We start from the raw sequence: 19,102 nt of genomic DNA, 5'->3' as shown, positions 1-19,102 counted from the left end.
GTGATGACGCAACACGCAAGGACGTGAGAGCGGGTGTAGTGCGCATGCGCGAGGGGCGATGTGCGCATGTGCGAGCGACCGGAGCGTGGAGAGAGTAAGACGCTCGGCGCTCTTCTTGCAGAGTAATTATCTAAATAAACAGATGATTCCCCCAAACTGTAAGCATCTGTGTCTCATTGTATGGGTGAAGACTACGACTTCACAATTATTTAATAGCAAACTTTATAACAGGGAAGAAGGCAACTAACTAATTGAAGTGTAAGCCCAGTTGCCACCTGAATTGACTAAATGCATTGTTTTACTCTGCAAAAATAAATACTGCTTCTTCCTGAATAGCTGTTATCATGTTTTGAATCACCCCATAAGACTTATCGTTTACAAGCACCTCTGCTCTGAGGCGGAGAGGCCATGCAGTGAACTGAGATCTTTCCTGTTTCTTCCCATAGTATGACAAGAAAACTATCGACCAGGCTTTCAAAGGACAGAAAAAGAGAAGACTGTCTTTCGGCAGATCAACTGTGGAGGTAAGGAACCGCAGTGAGAGCTCAGGGGCCAGAGGCTACAGTACCAGCTTCAACTGAAGCCAAAAGGATGTGAAGCTTTGGATTGGATGCCCAGAGTACGGCTAGCAGAGTGGCACCACCTTAGTTAATGGGAGGAGACTGCTCCAGCAGTGGCCAAAGTGCACAACCTAGGAGCAGCGCCCACCCTAGGAGAGCCGCCCACCCTAGGAGCAGTGTACATCCTAGGAGCGGCGCATACCCTAGGAGCGGTGCACAACCTAGGAGCGGTGCACAACCTAGGAGCGGTGCACAACCTAGGAGCTGTGTACACCCTAAGAGCGGTGAACACCCTAAGAGCGGTGCACAACCTAGGAGTGGTGCCCACCCTAGGAGAGGTGCTCACCCTAGGAGCTGTGTACATCCTAGGAGCGGCGCATACCCTAGGAGCGGTGCACAACCTAGGAGCGGTGCACAACCTAGGAGCTGTGTACACCCTAAGAGCGGTGAACACCCTAAGAGCGGTGAACACCCTAAGAGCAGTGCACAACCTAGGAGCGGCGCCCACCCTAGGAGCGGCGCCCACCCTAGGAGCGGTGCACACACTAGGAGCAGTGCACACCCTAGGAGCAGTGCAAACCTTGGGAGCAGTGTACATACTAGGAGTGGCGCGCACCCTAAGAGCGGTGCACACCCTAGGAGCGGTGCACAATCTTGGAGCAGTGCACACCTTGGGAGCAGTGTACACCCTAGAAGCTCTGCACAACCTAGGAGCGGCACATACCCTAGGAGCGGTACACAACTTAGGAGCGGCGCACACCTTAGGAGCGGTGCACACCTTAGGAGCGGTGTACACCCTACGATCGGTGCACACCCTAAGAGCGGTGCACTCCCTAAGAGCGGTGCACACCCTAAGAGCGGTGCACACCCTAAGAGCAGTGCCCACCCTAAGAGCGGTGCACACCCTAGGAGTGGTGCACACCCTAAGAGCGGTGCACACCCTAGGAGCAGTGCACACCTTAGGACCGGTGCACACCCTAGGAGCAGTGCACACCTTGGGAGCGGTGTACATCCTAGGAGTGGTGCACACCCTGGGAGCGGCACACACCCTAAGAGCGGTGCACACTGTAGGAGCGGTGCACACTCGGAGCAGTGTACATCTTAGGAGTGGTGCACACCCTAAGAGCGGTGCACACCCTAGGAGCGGTGCACACTCTAGGAGCGGTGCACACTCTAGGATCGGTGCACACCCTAAGAGAAGGGCACCCCCTAGGAACAGTGCACGCCCTAGGAGCGGGGCAAAACGTAGGAGCGGTGCACAGCATAGGAGCTGTGCACAACGTAGGAGTGATTTACAACCTAGGAATGTGCGCAAAATATGAGCGGTGGCTGGCCAAGGACTAAACATGAAGGCTCACAGAGCAGAGGCCTTCTTAAATTGCAGCTTTTGTAAAATCATTGGTCTGTACTTTGTTGGCACCTCTGGACTATATGAAAGTTCACCACACCAAACTATTATGCGTCACCTAGAAGGCACAGAGAATTTTACTACTTGCTTATTGTTTTTGAAGGTTATTTCCTTATTGTTTACAGTTTATAAAATATCACCTCCAGAGTGATTAGACACGCAACAACTACATCATTAAAAAACTGTCAAAAGATCATATAATAGTTCAGGAATCAAAAGAGCCTTCAGTACATTTATTACAAGCATAACATGAAACAAAACTTCAATGTGAAGCTTAGCAAAATGCTATTTGCATGTTAGTAGGTCCAAGCACTACTCTCTTTAATGTGTGAGGTGTTTGTTACAATGTATGTAACTTTCTTTCTAAGAGAGGTATAGTAATACCTAACCTAGCCAGGAAAAAAAACACAAATTTTGTTTTAAACACTTATGGTCTTATTTACAATGATTTGGGGAAGGGTAGCAAGTCTTGTTGCTACACTGCTCTACGTCAAATTGAAAGGACAGGAATGCACCGTATTCCAGTGGCAGCTCCTCGGTTATGGCCTCCCCTGATGAGGGGCAGCAGAGGGAAACGTGAAAAATAAAATGATATTAAAACCATTTTATTATGATTTCATTTTCCTGACAGCATTAGACCAAGATGAGTCTAGGGTGGGGAGGGCCATGATGACAAAAGGGGAAGGAGGAGTAGTGCGCACTGTAAGTGCACATGCTGATTTCGCTGGCTGTCTAAGGACGGCCATACCGACATGGGCACATACTGGCACATGCATCAATATTGCATTTTGCGATTCCTTAATTGCGAAAAATAAGTAATCGCAATTAAGGAATTGCAAACTGCAATGCATCAAGAAATTGCTAAAAAAATAGCGATTTCTTAAAATTCCTTAATTGCGATTCTCTAATTGAGAATCGCAATTAAGGAATACCTCCCCATCCATTCCTATGGGCCTAGAGGCCCATAGGAATGAATGGAAAGACATTCTTAATTTGCAATTCACCATTAGAAATTCGCAAATTAAGAATGCAATTTCAAGGGTGCAGGGGTGTCCAAAGGACACCCTGTTGCACCCCTGAAATCTGCTTAGAAGTACATTTTGCACACTCACATGCCCCAAGGGCATGTGTGTGTGTAAAATGGAACTTTGAAAAATGCACTTTAGTGAATTTTTTCAAAGTTTTCGCAAATTACCACGAAGGTCAACTTCATGGTAATTTTCTCCCCTTATTTGCGAATTCGCAAATTTTAAAAGTTTGATGCATTGCATTTAAGGAATCTCAATTTGAGATTCCTTAAATGCAATCGCAATTTAAGAAATCGCAATTTTACGATTTCTTGAATTGCGAAAATAACAAAAATGCATCTCAAAAATGGGAATTGCATTCGCAAACGGCCGAATTTTGCGATTCGCACCATTTGCGAATGCAATTTCCAATGATGCATGTGCCCCTTAGATCTTTCATCCAAGCTGTGTTGCACAGCCAGGTGGAGAAGAGGCACAGGTTCCCAGGCCCTGAGCAAGCATTATACCAACCTGCTCTGGCCAATCCCGGCACTGCTCTCATAAATAGTATTACCTGTATGACAGCAGCATCTTGATTGGCTTCTGGGAGCCTGCGCAGTGTGCAGCAGCCCATGGGGAATCAGGACCAGAGCAGAAGATCACTGAGACAACGGGCGGCAGGTAAGTTCTTTTTTATTTTATTTTTTTGTTATTGACCCCCCCCAGCCTGACACACCACTTGTCATTAATAGCAGCCGCCATTGCTGTGTTTAGGAGATACGGTGCACTCCTGTCCTATCAGCCAGCGCAGATGCACAATTTGGTGCCAGGCACCAATGCAGGCACCCCTGCGCCATAGTGCAAGGGTGTCTGCGTTGTTGGCAGGGTTGTTTTTTTGCAGGAAGGGAGACTTTCCTGCACAAAATCAATCCATTGAGACATTTTCCTCTTTCCATGTGTGCTGCAGAGGGCAGCACTCATGGAAAAAAGAAAAATGAGGAGAAATAAAGATATTTCCCCACGTTACGCCTGCCCTGGGGAGGCATACAATTTTGACGCATTCCCATGTTTACAGATCCTTGTAAATCTGGGAAAGAATCTATACACATGGGTGTTGCGTGGGAACTCCCACTGCAACACCCATGGAATGCCTCCCTGATGCAGTGTAAGGCAGCGCAGCGACTTGCACTGCATTGACTTACACCATTTTCTACGAGGCCATGAAAAGCCACATGAAGTGGTTTGGCTTGATATGGGTCTGTACTCTGCACCGCCTGAGCATCATTAACCACTTCCACACTAGCGGTTTTCCCGCTGTGCGCTGGAATTTCAAAAATAACATGTTACGTGACGAGTTCACCTTGTCATCCGCACAGGGTAGGTAATGCTGATGACGAGCTGAGCCGGTCCGGTCCTCGGATGCTTGATTCCGTTCTGGGAAGGACATGGCTTTTGTAGTTCGGACTGGACTGTTCCCATGGGGCAACAGGGTCAGAGCTGATTTGCATATCGCCATTGTCTAACCCAGGGTGGTGTGGAGTGCAAAAAAACGATGGATTTGGGCCCAGATCTTTTGACTGGGGGAGTGTGTGACATTGATCCACATTCAGTCCATCACTTGTTGTTTTTGCAATTGCCGCCCTAAGTGCGCTGGGGATGCCCAGACGTGGGTCCCAGGCACTCCACACCACTTTGGAGTCAAGCTAGCCGGGCTGAAGAGAGGTGTTACCTCGAAACCGGTCCGGTCCTCGGATGCTTGATTCCGTTCTGGGAAGGACATGGCTTTTGTAGTTCGGACTGGACTGTTCCCATGGGGCAACAGGGTCAGAGCTGATTTGCATATCGCCATTGTCTAACCCAGGGTGGTGTGGAGTGCAAAAAAACGATGGATTTGGGCCCAGATCTTTTGACTGGGGGAGTGTGTGACATTGATCCACATTCAGTCCATCACTTGTTGTTTTTGCGACGAGCTGAGCTCGTCATCAGCATGGAAGGGGTTAAAAGGGATGCACTTGTGGCGCAAGGGGCTTGTAAATACGCCCCTTAACGTAGTGGTGAACTTGATACAATGTTTATTTGCTGATAAATTCTTATTCAAGCTAATATAAATTACAGAAATCATGCTTAACCTGTAGGTCAGGGACGTAGGGACAGAGTATTTTGAAGTAGTCTCCAATGCCTTTTTGTAGCTATAGCTTCTAAGGCCCTGATTACGAATGGCGATTTCCCATCAAGATTGTTGAACACAACTGGGGAAACCCAAAAAACTCATAACCAGGGGCAACGAAATCTGAATACACAACAGAGGTTCCAGGTAACGGTATGAAAACAGGATTTTGAAATAACCAATCATAAGAAATTTACAATTAAGAATTAAACATAACAAGGGGCCCACACAGCAATTTTAGGACGTAATCTATTATTATTGCTACAAACAGGCAATATACAAATAAAGAACTTTAAGATCAAGTGATCACACAACGAGTTCCCATTGAATAATACTAAGGGCCTGATTACAATGTCGGACCAACCGGAGTCCGTCGGACATCGTTTGGGAACTGGAACCGAAAGACCTCCTGCCGTCGGTTCCAGCCCAGCAAGTAGGATGCGACCAAACACTGTTCGATCACAATCCTATTCTTTATAAAGGGAGCATGCATCCCAAATAGAATGCATGCTCTCATTGTAAAGAGCAGAGGTGCATTTCATCCCTGCCACAGGGTCCAGGGATCAACCAAGGCCTTGTACCCATGGGGGCCAGGCCGGGGGCCCCCAAAGTCGGATTCCACCAGCCTTTCTGTGTTGGAAAGGCCGGCATAGAAGGGCTGTGGGAATCTTCTATCGTAATCCCTAGGCCGGAAAGAGCCGCCTGAGGGAATGATGGAGGATTTCCAAATGGCAGCCGGGCTCTCTGAGCCTGTCGGAGACCATTTAGAAATCTGATTTGGATTCCTTTCCGACCAACCCCATCAAAATGGGTCAGTCGGAATGGAATCTGAACCGGACATTTCAATGCGGTCAGAACGGCTCCGACCGTCGGTAGGAGCTGTTCCGACCGCATCAAAATTGGCCCCTTAGTGTGTTAAAAACAGAAGCTGACAATAAGATAATGAACTTTCTAAACAAATGCATCAATCCAAAGTCAGAAGCTTCTAAGATTTGGAAGGGAGATTAATATTTTGTTTTTCAAATAGGATTTGGATTGATGCATTTGTTTAGAAAGTTTATTATTCCCTTGTCAGCTTCTGTTTTTAACACACTATGCATTGGTCAATGTGTCCTCGTCGTGTGATCACTTGAGCCCTGAGCACTGTTTTTTCTTGAAGTTCTTTATTTGTGTATTGTTCCTGTTTGTTGCAATAATAATAGATTACTTTCCTAAAATTCCTCTGTGGGCTCTATATTTTGTTTAATTCTTGATTGTAAATTTCTTATTATTGGTTATTTCTTAATTGAGGTTTTCATGCCCTTTTACCTGGAACCTCTGTCGTGAATTCAGGTATCCCACCAAGGGCTTTAAGTCAAGATGGGATACTTTTCCAGGCGATTACAGGCAACCTCTCTCTCTAGACGTAATAATCCTGGGTCTGGGCAGGAGTACGCTACTGCCCGGCCCCTGACACACCCCTGAAGCACACTGGAAGGAGCCGACAATGCTCCCTCAACCTAGCCCCCCTTAATTGCGATTAGCAAATTGTGAATCGCAATTAAGGAATGAGTGTCCCATTTATTCCTATGGGCCACGAGGCCCATAGGAATGAATGCGGATACATTCTCAAATTGCGATTTTCTATGAGAAATTCGCAATTCCAGGGGTGCCAGGGTGTCCAAAGGACACCTGTTGCACCCCTGGAATGTGCCTGTAAGTACATGTGGCGCACATACATGCCCTAAGGGCATGTCTGTGTGCCACATGGCACTTTGAATTAAAAAAATGCATTTTGACTGGAAATCGCAAAATACCATCTACTTGGAGTAGGTGGTATTTTGCGATTCCTGAAGCCAAAAATCACATTTGAAAAGTCACCCTTACATAGCATTTAAGGAATCGCTTCCTTAAATGCTTGAGCAAAATAAGGAATCGCAATTTCTGATAGATACATCTGCCGTGTGGATTCCTCACCTTGTGAATATCCCCTTGCGTCAGCAACATTCGGAAATTCTTTTTGTAGCTTCGCGCCGACGTGGATCAGGACGTCACAGAGGCACGGCACCGCTCGCGACTCCGCTGACGTCACCGACGCCTATAACAGGCCCACGCCGGCGTGATGACATCAGTTCCCTTTTTTCCGCGTCGTCGACGCTAACGGTTTTCAGGGATCGTACTGTAGCTTTACAGTAACTTTGTTACTAATATCATTCTATTGTGTCTATCTCTATACTCTTCGAAATGTCATCTAAGAAGACTGGATTTAAAGCTTGCGGCGAATGTGGCAAGACTATGTCTATCACCGATCCTCACGAATGCTGTGTTTGGTGTTTAAACTCCGACCATGACGTCGAGGACTGTCCTTGCTGCAAGAAGATGACTCCGAAGGCTTTAAGAGAAAGAGAGACGAAACTCCTCGTGGCGAAACTTAAAAGTAAGAAAGTTAAGAAATCTTCGAAGTCTCGACCTCGTCGGTCGAGATCGGGGTCTCGTTCGAGGTCACGCTCGGAGTCGTCTTCAGCTCACGCTTCGAAGTCTTCGAGGAAGAAACACAAGAAGAGGAGCCATGAGTCACGTCATCACTCTGGAAAGGACTCTAGTTCAAGACCGAAGTCCCAGGTCAAACTTCTGAGTAAGGAAGTGGAGATTTCGGAGTCGGAGCATGGTGAGGGTTCACATCCGGATTCACCCGAATCTCAGAAGCAGGTCCATTCTCCGGTTCCATCCAATCCTTCTGGTCAGGAGGATGAAGGTGAGGAGCAGGGGGCTGGTGAAGTCGAGGTTCCGGTTCCTGTGGGTTCGTCGACCCCGGTTCCTGGACTCGATGAAGAGGTCGACGTCGTATCGACTCCGCCTCCTCAGGAACAACCCAGAGGTCCATATCCTGAGTTTCCAACTCCAGGTCAGGATCCTTCTCAGTTCCTGAACGCCATGTTTGGTGTCTATTCTAGGGCAATGTTCCCGTCTGGTGCACCTGTTGGTCCCACGGGCCCTATGGCCTTTAACTTGGGTGTTCCCCAGGCTTACGCCCCTGCGCCCTTCATGCCTTTTATGCCGGCTATAACACCGCATTGGCATTTTCCGACACCACCGGTGTCGTCGACGCCGAAGCGCACGACGACGATTCCGTCGACGCCCATCCCATCGACGCCGATGCCTACGACTCCGAGGCAGGATTCTGTCCGACCTCGTATTGAAAGACCTCGTCCGACTTCGGGTTCGACGCCGGCACCGACCCCGTCGGAGTCGATTCCGAATCCATTGGCTTCTGTTATGAAGGAAAGATCTCGGAGAAAGGCCCAGAGACTTCTGGAAGAACAATATTCAGATACTGAAGAAGGGGAGTTACAGGATTCTGAGGATCCTTTTGAAGACTTGTGTGAAGCCAGTGGCCCTGAACTATCGCCTGAATGGGAATTGGTTTCAGTGTCAAATGTTCCATCAAAGGATGTGGTGCCTTATCACACCGTTATTAAAAAAGCAGCGAGCTTATTGAATATTACTCTGCCCACTGCTGATTATAAGCCTAATATTTTGACTGAGGTGCTTCATTCACTCTCATCTATTATTGAACCTATGTTACCCTTCAACGAGGCCTTATCTGAGCCCATCTATGAGGTTTGGAAGAAACCTTTATCTGCTCCTGCAGTTTCTAGAACAGTGTCAAGGAGATATAGAGTTGCTCCTGAGGACCCTGCATTTTTATCAACACATCCCCTGCCTGAGAGTTTGGTGGTGCAGGCTGCCTGCTCAAAGAAATCTGCTGGTGCTTTTCCACAGGTTCCTGGAGATAAAGAATCCAGAAAGCAAGACCAACGTGCCAAGAAGGTTTTCTCATCAGCCAGTATGGCGTTAAAGTCAACCAACGCAACGTGTCTGATGGGGAGGTATATACCATGCTTTGATGGATTCTGTCAAGCAGTTGATTCCGAAGATTCCTGAAGATGACAGGAAGGATTTTCAGGAAGTGATATCGGACACTCAAGCAGCTGCGAGACAGGTCATTCAGAGTGGTCTGGACACTGCTGATTCGGTGGCAAGGGTCATGGGCTCCTCCGTGGCCACTAGGAGGGCTGCCTGGCTTAAATCGTCGGAGTTCTCTGCAGACGTCCAGTCTGTTTTGATGGACTTGCCTTTTGATGGGTCAGGATTGTTTGGCAAGAAGGCTGATGCTGCTTTGGAACGTTTTAAGGACAGTAGGGCCACTGCAAAATCTTTGGGTCTTCAGTCCAAGGGTACTACTGGAAGACGTTTCAGGGGATTTGGAAGATCTTCCTTTCGTTCTTACAGACCATCCCAGCAGCAACCTCAACAGCAGCAGAATACACTGTACAAGTCGTACAGGGGCAGACAAAGATCCCGCCCTAGAGGTCGTCAAGCTTCCTCCTCCTCCTCCTCCTCTCCTTCCCAACCCCCGGCCAACGCAGCAAAGCAGCCCTAGATCCGCCATTCCGGATCATGTGGGCCCAGTGGGGGGTCGGCTTACACATTTTCTACAAGATTGGGAATTAATAACATCGGATCTTTGGGTTCTCAATCTTGTAGAGAATGGGTATGCACTTCCTTTCCAGGAATTCCCTCCCAATTACCCTCCTTGCCAGGGTTATTGTTCGGAGGACCACCTGCTTCTCTTGCAGGAAGAAGTCCTGGCTTTGTTCCGAAAAGGTGCGATAGAGGTGGTTCCAGAGCAGGAGAGGGGTCAGGGGTGCTACTCCCGGTATTTCCTAATCCCCAAGAAAGATGGCAGGCTTCGGCCAATCCTGGACCTCAGGATTTTGAACTTTTACCTGAAACAGGAAAAGTTCAAGATGCTCACTCTTGTGCAGGTTCTTCAAGCGCTGCTGAAAAAAGATTGGATGGTGTCGATCGACTTGCAGGATGCGTATTTTCATATTCCCATCTTGAAGTCGCACAGAAAGTATCTCCGTTTTACGGTTGGGTCACAACACTACCAGTTTGTGGTCCTTCCGTTTGGTCTTACTACTGCGCCTCGAGTCTTCACCAAGGTGATGGCAGTGGTGGCAGCTCATCTCAGGAGAACGGGGATACATGTGTTTCCGTATCTAGACGACTGGCTGATCAAAGCGGAGTCGCAGGAGAAGGTGCTCCATCATCTGCAAGAGACAACTCAGTTGTTACACAGGTTGGGTTTTTCGATAAATGTACCCAAGTCTCACCTGGTGCCCTCCCAGCGCAACCTGTTCATAGGTGCGGTGCTGGACACTACTGTGTGTCGTGCATTCCCTCCACCTCAAAGGATTCGCGACATTCAGGAAATGATTCCCTTGTTCGGCAATGGAGCGATCGTTCCAGTCCTGAAGGTCCTTCGCCTGCTCGGTCTGATGGCTTCTTGCATTCTGTTGGTAAACCATGCACGCTGGCATATGAGGGCGCTCCAGTGGTGCCTCCGCAGGCAGTGGTATCAGCACAACGGAGATCTCAGGGAGTCAGTGAGGATCTCCAGAGAAACTGCAGCGGATCTGTCTTGGTGGAGCGTGGAAGGCAATCTGTCTCAAGGGAAGCCTTTTCAGATTCCTCCATCGGTTGCCACAGTGATATCGGATGCGTCCACTCTCGGGTGGGGTGCTCATCTGGGGGACCTGGAGGTCAAAGGGCTTTGGTCTCCGGAGGAAAGGTTGCTTCACATCAACCTTCTAGAATTGCGGGCGATACGTCTGGCGCTCAAGGCCTTCCTCCCTTCCCTTCGCGGTCAGTCTGTTCAGGTCCTGACGGACAACACGACCGCGATGTGGTATATCAACAAGCAGGGAGGAGTAGGGTCGCAGTGTCTCTGCAGAGAGGCTCTGCGTCTCTGGTCCTGGGTTCAGGACCATCAGATTTGTCTGATGGCAAATCATCTGGCCGGGGTTCAGAACGTTCGTGCAGACAGTCTCAGTCGGCAGTTCTCTGCCGATCACGAGTGGAGGCTCCATCCAGAGGTAGTTCGCGACATCTTTCAGATGTGGGGGACTCCTCGGGTGGACCTGTTTGCCACTCACGAGAATGCTCACTGCCTGTCATTCTGCAGTCTCCAGTATCCGATGCTAGGAGCCTTGGGGGACGCGTTTCAGTTGAGTTGGAACTCGCAACTCCTTTACGCGTTTCCTCCCATACCCTTGATTCCTCGGGTTCTGAGGAAAATTCGCCAAGACCGGGCCCAAGTCATATTGATCGCCCCGGATTGGCCAAGAAGGGTGTGGTATTCAGACCTTCTCCACCTCTCCTCTCACCCGCCGCTCCGTCTCCCTCTCAGGGCAGACCTCCTCTCTCAGATGGAGGGGCAGGTTCTACACCCCAACCTCCAGACCTTACACCTTCATGCCTGGAGATTGAACGGGGCAACCTGATTTTTTTTTCTCTCCCTCACGATGTGGTGGATGTCATTTTGTCAGCCAGGCGTGACTTCACTAAGTCCATCTATTCTTATAGGTGGTCTAAATTTGTTGCTTGGTGCAGGGAGAAGTCTATAGACCCTTTGAGGGCCCATTTATCGGATGTGCTCCAGTTTGCCCTTTCTCTGGCTCAGCAGGGGCTTGCTGTTGCCACGGTGAAGGGTTATCTTTCTGCGCTGTCGGCTTTTATCTGCTTGCCTGACCAGCCCTCTCTTTTTAAATCTCCTATTGTTTTAAGGTTTTTGAAGGGCCTCACTAATAAGTTCCCTCCTACCCCTTTTATTGTGCCTCAGTGGGATTTGAATCTAGTTTTGACATTTTTAATGGGTGCTCCTTTTGAGCCTCTTCACAAATGTCCCATGAGGCTTCTGACTTTTAAAACGGTTTTCCTCGTTGCAATAACCTCGGCAAGGAGGGTAAGTGAGCTTCAAGCTCTTAGTTCCAAGCCCCCATTCCTGACCATTCATGCTGAACGAATGGTTCTTAGGACCAGGGCTGCTTTTCTGCCAAAGGTGGTGACTCCTTTCCATCTTGGTCAATCCATTACCCTTCCTACCTTTTATCCTCCCCCTCACCCTTCCAAGGAGGAGGAGAGATTACACCGTCTTGACCCCAAGAGGGCGGTGTCTTTTTACTTGGACAGGACTAAAGACTGTCGAGTGGACGACCAGCTCTTCATTGGCTTTGCTGGCTGCAAGAAAGGAAGAGCGGTCCATAAGAGGACTTTGTCGCGATGGATCGTCCTCTGCATTAAGATCTGCTACTCTTTGGCCGGTAAGGAACCACCAGAGGGTATAAGGGCTCATTCTACAAGAGCTAAGTCTTCGACCTCAGCATTGGCTAGAGGTGTGCCTGTAGAGGATATTTGTAGAGCGGCGACTTGGTCTTCCCTCCACACTTTCGCGAAGCATTACTGCTTGGATTCCGAGGTGAGGAGGGATGGTCATTTTGCTCGCTCTGTCCTCCAGGATTTCCTGGTCTAGAAGAGTGGACACCCTCCTCCGGGAGTGGGGACTGCTGTGGGACTCTATTCACAAGGTGAGGAATCCACACAGCAGATGTATCTATCAGAAGAACAAGTTACTTACCTTCGGTAACGCTTTTTCTGGTAGATACAATATCTGCCTGTGGATTCCTCACTGACCCACCCGCCTCCCCGTTGTCCACTCTTCTATGCCAGAAGTTTCTATAATGTATTATTTTATGGTCAAGGATTTGTTTATTTCAAATGTTTTATTGCATTTGCTTCACACTGTGTGTGTTACCTTGATTTCTATACTGCGTATACTGTGTATATGTCTACTGTCATCGGTCCGTCCTTGTGCCTCGAAGGCACGGAAAAAAAGGGCGGAACTGATGTCATCACGCCGGCGTGGGCCTGTTATAGGCGTCGGTGACGTCAGCGGAGTCGCGAGCGGTGCCGTGCCTCTGTGAAGTCCGGATCCACGTCGGCGCGAAGCTACAAAAAGAATTTCCGAATGTTGCTGACGCAAGGGGATATTCACAAGGTGAGGAATCCACAGGCAGATATTGTATCTACCAGAAAAAGCGTTACCGAAGGTAAGTAACTTGTTCTTTTGCGATTCCTTATTTTGCTATGTGGCACCTACATCCCAAAAGGCCGTTTGCGATTCGCAAACGCCGGAATTCCTACATATGCCCCCTAATGGTTACTTTATGCAAAAAAATGCTGTACTCGACTTGGGGTTCGAGATGATGTAGAGTACTAAGAAACCCCCACAAAGAGTGGAGGTTGTGGGTCCCCTGCTGTCCCAGGTGTGTTTATGGATGAGATGAGAGAGGGTCTTGATTCGGCAGCCATCTTCTCTTTCTCTGTTCTCCTCCATAAAACCAACGTTGAGGTTCGGTGTGCCCTCCTTATCAGCAAGTCGGACTCTTCTTATCTGGCCTCTCAAATGCTAACTTGCCTTTACCCTCTTGTTGTGTTACTCCAGCAAGCCAAAGATTCCTTGGAGAAATATGTGTTCGACAGCAAGAACGTGCTCAACAAGCTGCTCTATGAGGTGAAGAAAAGACAACGCGCTCTGGTCGAGCTGAACTCCCTCCTGGAGACCCTGAAGCTGATGCAGCTGGCGGAGAAGCCGGATTCCGCCGAGCAGCAGGTGAGCAGCTGTCGGGCAACACCACAGAGATATTTCGGGGTTGGGATAACTTATGGGGATCGTACAGATAAAAGGCCTCCACACCATGATCAACCCAACCTGGAAGTAATAAACAGGCTTTAATTCTTAGGATAAGAAAAAGTGTACTTTGTTCAGGTCACAAGTTATTAGTGGATACCATTAAAAGTCAACAAGGACATTTCAACTAATTGGAAAATATTTTTGCTTATTCCTTAATCTGCGGTAAACTTTGAATAAGTACATAGACTAATGTTACCTTCCACCTCCGTAACCGGTTTGACGTGTGGTTCTGCAATACATGACTCTTTTTGGACTTTAATAATCCATGTTCTCCACTAGGCATGTTGAACCAGCAGTAAAAAGACTCAACACATTCACAGCAAAACATAGAACTGGTTCTCTCTGCAGAGCGCACAAAAGAATCTGAGTTTCTCTCTCTCCTTCTCACCAACACTTCCACCCGTAGATGAAAAATGTAGTCCATTAGTGCGATTTAGAAGTACAAAAAGGGGTTATGTCTATCTGGACCATTCCTAAGGCTTCATGGGAAAGAGTAGACATCCACTCCTGAAATATTCAAGTTAGGCGATGCTTAATCGTTGCATGCCAGGTTTCACCCAATAACATTTCTCTTTTGCCTCCCTTTCCCAGAGATACGTTGGGAGGAAAGGTATTCCCAGATATTTATTTTGTGTGTCTTCTTAGTCTGGGCATAACAGACGTGTAGATTTAAAGTAACGCGTAGGGCGTCTTACGTATTAGAGCAGAAACAGCACATGCAAGGTATAGGGGACATCCTTCAAGATCTTACATCCCAGTTCCTTCACCACTACAAATAAAACAAAAGCCCTATTAAAAAACAATACAAAGTGCAGGTGGCCTAACACTTTAAGTGCTTAAAAACACTACCACCTCTCAATCTATCTTCCAGCCCTTTTTTCAATCTAGTGCACATCTCTCTACCTGCAGAGTGAATTGGTTCCAATCTCCTGTAGAGACTTTTGGGTGGGCTGTTTTAATCAATTTCTTTGATATCTAAAATATCTACTTTTTCATAACCTTGGCTGCTATTCTCTAACCAGTAGTTGAGATAGGCAGGTATGCTACTGCCCATAAAGGACACCCACACATTCCTTAGAGAGGGCATGTCCAGTATAGAGTGGAGCGTGCATTTGGCAGATGCCACAGCTGCATGATCACTGAAGATATGCTGAACAACCTGTGCTTGAGGGTTATTATGATTTTTAAGAAGTACTTGGGCAAATACCGCTAGTCATGCAAGACAATCAGCCCAAGTACCCAGAAGTAGTAATAGTGCAAATTGCAGATGAGGCGATCGTAAGCTTGAAATTGCTGGCTGTAAACGGACTCCCAGAAGTACTTAGAATCAACAACACGCCCTTGTTTCAAGGTCTCTAGATTGCACAATGCCATAAAGCACTCCAAATCAGGCACAACAAAACCAGACCCCACCTTTCACAAGCCATTAGCGAGGCCAGATGATTCATATAAACTTGAAACACACCAATATGCAGCAATTCTTTGCTTCTATCTCTGGGGACTTGCACAGCTTGGAAGGATAATTTTGTTTTCTTGCAGCAAATCCGTCAGCTAGAGAATAGCATTGAGAAGGTGGAGACCAAGCTGGCTGCTGCCAATGCCATCCATCGAACATACCTGAAAATCTTGGATTACTTGAAGGAGGTAAGTGATCCATCTGTAGCACTTCAATAATAATCAAAAAAGGTGCCATGTCACCTTTGTCCTCCTTGCATATGACACCACGGATACTGTACTCGTCTTAGACAGAGCTGGCACACAGTTGCCAAGCTGCCACTCATGAGACGTCCACCAGTCCTGCTTTTCAAATTTCAAGCAGTACTCTTGGACTTGCAGTTTCACTTTTCCCATCATATGTGTAGGCTTAAAAGACACATCATGCAAAGTGTGATTGGCTAAAAAGCAAGGACAGTTATGACTGAGGGGTTACACATGGCATGGGCCCTCTTATCAGATGTACTGGTGCTATCATTGTGGTGTGGTATGATAAGTACACATCCCACTTTGCTGCACTGTATAGGTTATGCAGAATAGTTTCAATCAGGGCCGGACTGGCTACCGGGCAGTTGTGTGTGCTGCAGAGCTAGGGGCTAATTTCTCTGTGGTGGGGGTTTATTTCGTTGATGCGATTTGAAATAAAAAAAGCAAAACGAATTTCGTTTTGCACACGCAGGTCCCCATCAACTAAATTAGCCCCCAGCACGGCAGCACACACAACTGCCCAGTAGCCAGTCCGGCCCTGGTTTCAATACACAATGCTAATCAGCCCCGGTGAAACCTCCAGTTGACCAGTTAGATCCAGATGCAACATATTTGTTTTGGACATTGGATGGTATATATCCACTGGCAAAATGGATAACATTCTACTGTTTTTCAAAAGAAACCAACGGATCCAATTATGCACTAATAGCCAGTTTCAATATACAACTGGAATAAATTTTTCTCCACTCCAGTTCAGTAGCATTTTAATAACCCATATGGCAATGCTAGAGGATCTGGTAACAATACATTTTAACTCGTCAACTGGGACTTTAAAGCCTTTTCAACACATGGGTGTCTGCCAATAAATCAAACACGCCCTGTGCAACAATTGAACAATCCTCAGAACCTCGTTCACAGTGATCTCTCTCAGATATGTAATTTGAGAAAAGAAATGGGTAAGTGATAAAGACAACCATACAACAAGAAAATGAGGACCCGTAACGCAAGCAGAATTCGTAGAATATCCATTTCCGTTTTAGGATACTGAGCCACATCAGAATGTCATAAGAGCAGGATGTGAATGCAAACATGTGAAATTGGGAAGCCTTTAAAGCCTTGCTAAGAGTTAATTGAAGGGTGTAGGAAGAAGTCTGAAAGCTTGAGTTTAGCGTGAAATAAGTACTGTAGTTTGCTGCTTACTTCTCTGAATTCCCTAACCGTCATTGCACTTGCACCTAGTAATTCCAGTTATTCTGCATGTTCTCTTCTCTGCCCATTATTGAAATCAGAAAGAAGAGATAACACAGAACCACATATCTAGTATAATTCCCTAGCTCACCTCCTGCACGTAATAATATACGCCATAATATATTACCCTGCTTGATAAAGCAATGCAAATGCTTTTAAGACAAAAATAACTCTTTAAAACCTTCAAGCAGCACAGCTCAGGATCAACCAACTATGCAACAGTCTTAACCATGCCTGCCCAAAGTTCAAATATTTTTACACCACTCTGTCATAGGAGTGATGGTAAGCAGTTAAAGAGCTCAGTGGACTTGCTTTCTATTCTGCTAGCTGTTTGTGAACCAGGCCCAGGACTTCTTTTTACATTTGAGCAAGGCACTCGGTTGCAATCACTTCAGTAAGACCTTTTAGGTGGGTTTCCAACTCTCATTAGGACCCTCTGAAAAAGTATCGGCATACGTAGTTGCAATAACTTCACGAAAGAGGGGACTAATTCCTTCCTTGGAGTTACACTGAATAGTAACTTAAAATATTTCCCCAAAGTACGGAGGAGAACAATAAGGCACATCGAGCAGCTCAAACTAATTACTACAAACACATTAAAGCTGCCCGCAAAAATAACATTGCCCAACAGCTCATTGAAGCCGGAAATTCTCCGAAAGAATTGTATAGGATTTTGGAAACATTCGTAAAACCTATGGCTTGTATAAGTCCAGATGACTTCTCACAAAGTTTATGTGATGAAGTCTCATTATACTTTGAAAACAAAATAGAGACCATCCATGAAAAAATGTTAGTATCCCAATTAAATAGCGATACTCTGAATGTCTCCTCCCCCAGCAGAAATGCCAACCTTACATTAACCACATTTCCTCCTATTAACACTGATGAGCTCTACACCATAATGACCCAAATAAAATCTGGTTCGCCGGATGATCTCATCCCTGTTAAAATCTTAACCTCCCTCCCTACCCTGTTAGCCCCTTACATTCAGGATGTAATCAATCAGTCTCTTAAAGAGGGAAAAGTACCAACTGAATGGAAAATTGCAGTGGTGAACCCTATTCGCAAGAATGCGGCTCTCCCGTGGACGGAACTTTCCAACCTCCGTCCCATCTCCCTTCTGCCGTATTACAGCAAGATGGTCGAGAAACATGTAAATGCACACCTGTCGAATTACATCGAGGCAGCGGGCGGCCTAGACCACTCGCAATCTGGTTTTAGGCCAAACCATAGCACCGAATCAGCCCTCCTGTCAGTGACAGATAACATCAGAATGTCACTGGACAGGGGGAGCTCAGTGATTCTGGTGCTATTGGATTTGTCCGCTGCCTTCGACACGGTGTCGCATAAAATTCTTCTCGACCGTCTGAAGGGAGCGGGAGTAAGGGGGACCGCTCTTGCATGGCTTGAAAGCTTTCTTGAAGGCAGACAACAGGGTGTCAAATTAGGCTCCCATAAATCGGTCTGCAGGAAGCTTACCAAAGGTGTGCCACAGGGCTCATGTTTAAGCCCCACGTTATTTAACGTATATGTGGCCCCTTTGGCTGAGATTATTAGATCTTATGGGTTCTCACCAATTTCCTACGCTGACGATACTCAGCTGTTGTTTCCCTTTCAAACCATCACACCTGCAGTCATGCAATCCTTTCAAAATGGCATGAGAGCGGTGGCTGGTTGGATGGCCCAGAACTTCCTCCAGTGCAATGTGACCAAAACGGAGGTCATGTTGTTTGGAGGGGCCACCCTGCTATGGTCGCCGGATTGGTGGCCACCTGAGCTAGGACCAGTCCCATCGCCCAAACAGACCATCAAAAATCTGGGGGTACGCCTGGACCAAAATCTGATTATGAAAGATCATGTCAGCCAGGTCGCGGGAACGTGTTTCCGCACTATTGGTCTCTTACGGCGTATCTTCCCTTTCCTACCGAACATCCATAGGAAAACGCTGGTACAGGCTCTAATCCTTGGGCGGGTAGACTACTGCAATAGTCTACTTAGCTCCGCCAACCATGAACAACTACGCAGACTGCAGGTGGTGCAGAACACTGCGGCAAGACTTATCCTGAATGCTCCCCCCCGTACCCCTTCCCGTCCTCTCCTTTGCCACCTTCACTGGCTCCCAGTGCAACAGAGGGTGAGTTTTAAACTCTGCTGCATTATGCATAAGTGTATTTATGGGTCTGGTCCCAAATATCTAAAAGATATTTTTTTCCTCTATTCTCCCGGACGTGCTCTGCGATCCAGCAACACTATGTTGCTACATATACCGAAAGTTACCAGAGCAAGACAGGGAGGCCGAGCACCCTCCTTAAAAGGCCCCCTGCTGTGGAACTCTCTACCACCGCAGCTGAGACAAATCTCCAATCTTTTTTCCTTTAGGAAGAAACTAAAAACTTTCTTATTAACATCTGGTTAACCTGACCTCTCTCTCTG

General features: G+C 47.3%; 1 protein-coding gene across 1 annotated transcript in view; it reads left to right on the top strand.

The window, feature by feature from the left end:
* The window catches only part of CCDC183 (coiled-coil domain containing 183), a 309,578-nt gene that overhangs the window by 29,311 nt on the left and 261,165 nt on the right, over positions 1 to 19,102 (top strand). The window contains exons 3-5 of the mRNA XM_078640859.1: positions 447 to 524; positions 13,472 to 13,639; positions 15,260 to 15,364. Coding sequence (XP_078496985.1) covers positions 447 to 524; positions 13,472 to 13,639; positions 15,260 to 15,364 — 351 coding nt within the window. The remainder of the gene's footprint in view (positions 1 to 446; positions 525 to 13,471; positions 13,640 to 15,259; positions 15,365 to 19,102) is intronic.

Source organism: Lissotriton helveticus, chromosome 5_1, assembly GCF_964261635.1.
Source record: "Lissotriton helveticus chromosome 5_1, aLisHel1.1, whole genome shotgun sequence".
Taxonomy (NCBI): domain Eukaryota; kingdom Metazoa; phylum Chordata; class Amphibia; order Caudata; family Salamandridae; genus Lissotriton; species Lissotriton helveticus.
The sequence above is the reverse complement of the archived record's forward strand: the minus strand, read 5'-3'. Positions and strand labels throughout refer to the sequence as shown.